At 36.0% G+C, this 3638-nt stretch overlaps 1 protein-coding gene across 2 annotated transcripts in view; it reads right to left on the reverse strand.

The window, feature by feature from the left end:
• Window positions 1-605: 605 nt before the first annotated feature.
• Window positions 606-3638, reverse strand: part of JhI-21 (Juvenile hormone Inducible-21) — a 122169-nt gene continuing 119136 nt past the window's right edge. For both annotated transcript variants that reach the window (XM_076176623.1, XM_076176622.1), the window contains exon 10: window positions 606-2966. In XM_076176623.1, coding sequence (XP_076032738.1) covers window positions 2842-2966 — 125 coding nt within the window. In that variant the 3' untranslated portion in view covers window positions 606-2841. The remainder of the gene's footprint in view (window positions 2967-3638) is intronic.

Below are 3638 nucleotides of genomic sequence, written 5' to 3' on the forward strand. Positions count from 1 at the left end.
CACGAATTATACATAAGTAACAAAATCTGCGTAAAAATGAAAAAGAAAATAATCCAAGCGAGCAAATCAATACATATCTTTCCACAGTTTCTAGGCTAAATTGCTCCTTTCCAACTATTGTGTAAAATAACTGATTTTGTTCTGTCAAAATTCTACAATCTTCGATCTGCATTGACTTTTGTTTCTGTATGTTTATTATTGGGTTTGAAAATAGATTACGACTAGATATAATAATACTGCAAGAACAGTATGGTTACCAAGAAAACAATTTCCCTTAATTCATTTATGACAAGTTTATACACCCAACTTCTTACCATGAAAACAAATAATGTATGCTGGTGGAACGCCACTCGTGCATCATCCCACCATTCACTCAGTGCCATATCATGATGTAATGATTTGTGGGGTGTACAGAACCACCCCAGAATAATTTCCACAATATTTCATAACAGTTGACACAAAAATAAACTTCCCAATATGATCCATGGGTGAACTTAACATCAATGATGAATTTACCAGAATATACGCCCTTGTTGTATATTCTATGTGATGTTACTTCTTAATTGTTTCCAGAAAATAACTATCACTTGTGATAATGATAATACTTGTGGAATTGAGTAATGTTTTATTTCACTTTCCCATTGTGAGAATATTTGCCGATGACTTAATTTTCTCTTGGTTTTTTCGTATTAGGTTCTTATATAGAATACATAATGATAACACTCATAAATTAAGTCTTTCATATATGCTGAATAACTGTAAGATATTATGTTGTTTATTTCTTAGACCAAGTGTTCATTTAAAATTTCCTTCACATTAAAAGCATGGCTGAAATTGGCACAATTTTGCGAAGAATCTTCAACATGATCTTTTTATATTTTGACTTGGTCACTGAGTAGTGATGCCAGTGGTTTGTTGTAGGTTTTGCAAACTCAGAGTCAGGTCCACATATTGGTGAATTTCAATTGTCTTTATATTTCAGTCCCTAGTACAGGCAAACTGTTTATGAATTTCATTTGTCTTTTTATATTTCAGTCCCTCATACGGGTAAACTGTCTATAATAGGGTCAGTTTAATCTCAGGTGTTTAGATTTTTCTACTCTGTACTACTCTGACGAAGAGTAGGGTTGGGGGTGGGTTAGATTTGGGCCAAGAAGATCCCCGCAAGCAAAGGCCGAGCAAGAGAATTGCGCTGATGAATGATGACCTCAGCTGCTCTCCCTCTCTTTCCCTTAAGATAATCTCCCAGATCCAGTTTCTCTTACACAAAAGTAACATTTTAGATATCAACAAATATGTAAAATATGTAAACATTTTGCAGAAATAGTTGAACAGACTTCTATGACATTCTAGATTCTTACAGAAATATATGACCAGAAATCTAGAATATTCTAGAACATCTTAGAATGTTCTTAATAATAATTGATTTCTATATTTCTGACACCTATATCTGGACACACAAAGCACAAGAATATATCTCAGATATACATAAATTAAGGCACTTGGCACATATCTTGTTGAAGGCATTCCAATATAGGAAACATTTTTACCATAAGACATCACTGACATACAACATACGATCAATTAGCTACGTAGCTGAACAACGTCACTTGGAAATGTGGTACATCATATCGCGTTTCTTCGCAACAACAACAAACATCTTCTTTTTAGATAGATAAGTGTTATATTGATAATGTGGTCTGAGGATACACATGATTGGTAAGGATACGAGTACACATAGCATGACTTAGAAAAATAACAGACACATCAAGGATGCCATTTGAATACTTAGGAAGCTCTGAACAATTCAAAGTTGCAAATATTTGCAACAAGATAAATTGTCAAAGTATTTCAAAGGCAATCTTCACAGCACATAGGTGGATGCTAAATGCATTTCTAGGCATCGTTTATGCTAATAAAATTTTCACCAAACATTGCTTCAGACAGTGGTATAGTAGAAAGGTATTTTTAGAAGGATAGTGGCGTCCCCCATATCTGTTTATGAAGGAAAAAACAATAAAATGAGTACGTTGGATAGTGTAAATATCTTCATCATATGGAACTATTTTTTATGGAAATGCATATCTAAAAAGAAGAAGAAAAAAATCTCATTGTTCGGACTATACCACTGGCATTGGGCAATGTTTTGTTAAATCCTTTATGAAAAATAAAGACCTATAAATACTGTTTGTTTATGGTGAATCCTCACAGCACACTCGTGAAGTAGACGCATTTTGGCATGAATATAAAAGGAAGAAAAAAATTCTTAGATAATACAAAACCTACATCTAAGGAGAGACTAGTGATTGTAAGGTCAAATGCTAATTCAAGTAATTTTCCGTGCTCGCTTCTAGACTGATATTTCTTTCCAGTAGGCTGCCTAATTTGACTATGTGAGATCTAAGTAGATGGCTGCCAATGAATGCTTATCCAAACCAGGAGCAGGGCCCAATTAATATTGCCCGTTAAACCCATTTGGACAAACCTCTTTGGAGGTGTGGAGTCAAAATTGTCCTTAAGGTGGCTTGAAGAAGTTCAAACAATTTATAGCCTCATTCTCCTACTACCTTATAATAGTGTCATTGGTTTCATGAATATTTAACCCTTCGAAGCTCTCTATTGGTTTTTTGCAGACTTCATTGCATAAATCAGATGGGTCAAAGGAGCAGTGCGTAGATTGGCTTGAACTCGTCTACAACAATCCATAAATCTCTTTATACAGTCAGACTGACTTGTATAAACCAGTTTAAGCAGGAAGCGTTTAGTGAATCTTATATTGTGTGTGAGCGGATGCACCTTGAAAGCATAATGAAATTGAAAAATGCTTGTTCAGGTGATGCCTCACTGATCCATTTTTGATTGATGCATTTCGAGGCTTTCATTGTGCTCTTGCGTGTCGGTCAGGGAAGCAGTCATGTCCGGGGACACAACCATCAGAGATTTCTGTATCAGTATCACCAGCGAATCTGTATGAAAGGTGTAAACATTAGTATTGCAATTACTGTCAATCCTGTAGTTTGTATGCATTAAGAATGAAGATAAAAACATTCCTTCTATCTATCTATATTTATCTATATAGCAATGGGCTTCTTTTCCCTTACAAGAGAGGTAACCAGCCAAGGCACGCACCCATCCCACTCCTACCCGTCAATCATTTCTTTTTTTATTTTAGCTCCTTCTGGAATAATCTGGATGAATGACCATCCTTGTCCCCTGTCCACTTATTGGGTCAGAAGCAATGAGGCAAGAGACATCACATCCATAGGAGGGATAACAGTTTAATTTACACAGTGACCCTCCTTCCTCGTCCACTCGAGTAAAAGTCGAGAAGACATTTTGAAATCCCTTCGGGTCGCGTCAATTTATTTTCCATTTACAATCATACTCCACTCACGCCTATCTCTTGCCTTCTCCCTTCCCTGCTCAATAGAAATTCCCCTTTTACTCAAAACCCCTTTCACCCGATCAATCCATTTCGTTCTTGATCTACTCCTCAGGTTCACTCCATCCACCTCTGCCTTTCACACTCTTTTTGCTGGTCTTTCTCCATTCATTATTTCCATGTGCCCAAACCATCTCAATATTCCTTCATCTGCTCTCTCATCGTTGTACCCACTCTGATAATTCTTTCAGTTTTA

This window comes from Oratosquilla oratoria, chromosome 39, assembly GCF_046742065.1.
Source record: "Oratosquilla oratoria isolate Oo_2021 chromosome 39, ASM4674206v1, whole genome shotgun sequence".
Taxonomy (NCBI): Eukaryota; Metazoa; Arthropoda; class Malacostraca; order Stomatopoda; family Squillidae; genus Oratosquilla; species Oratosquilla oratoria.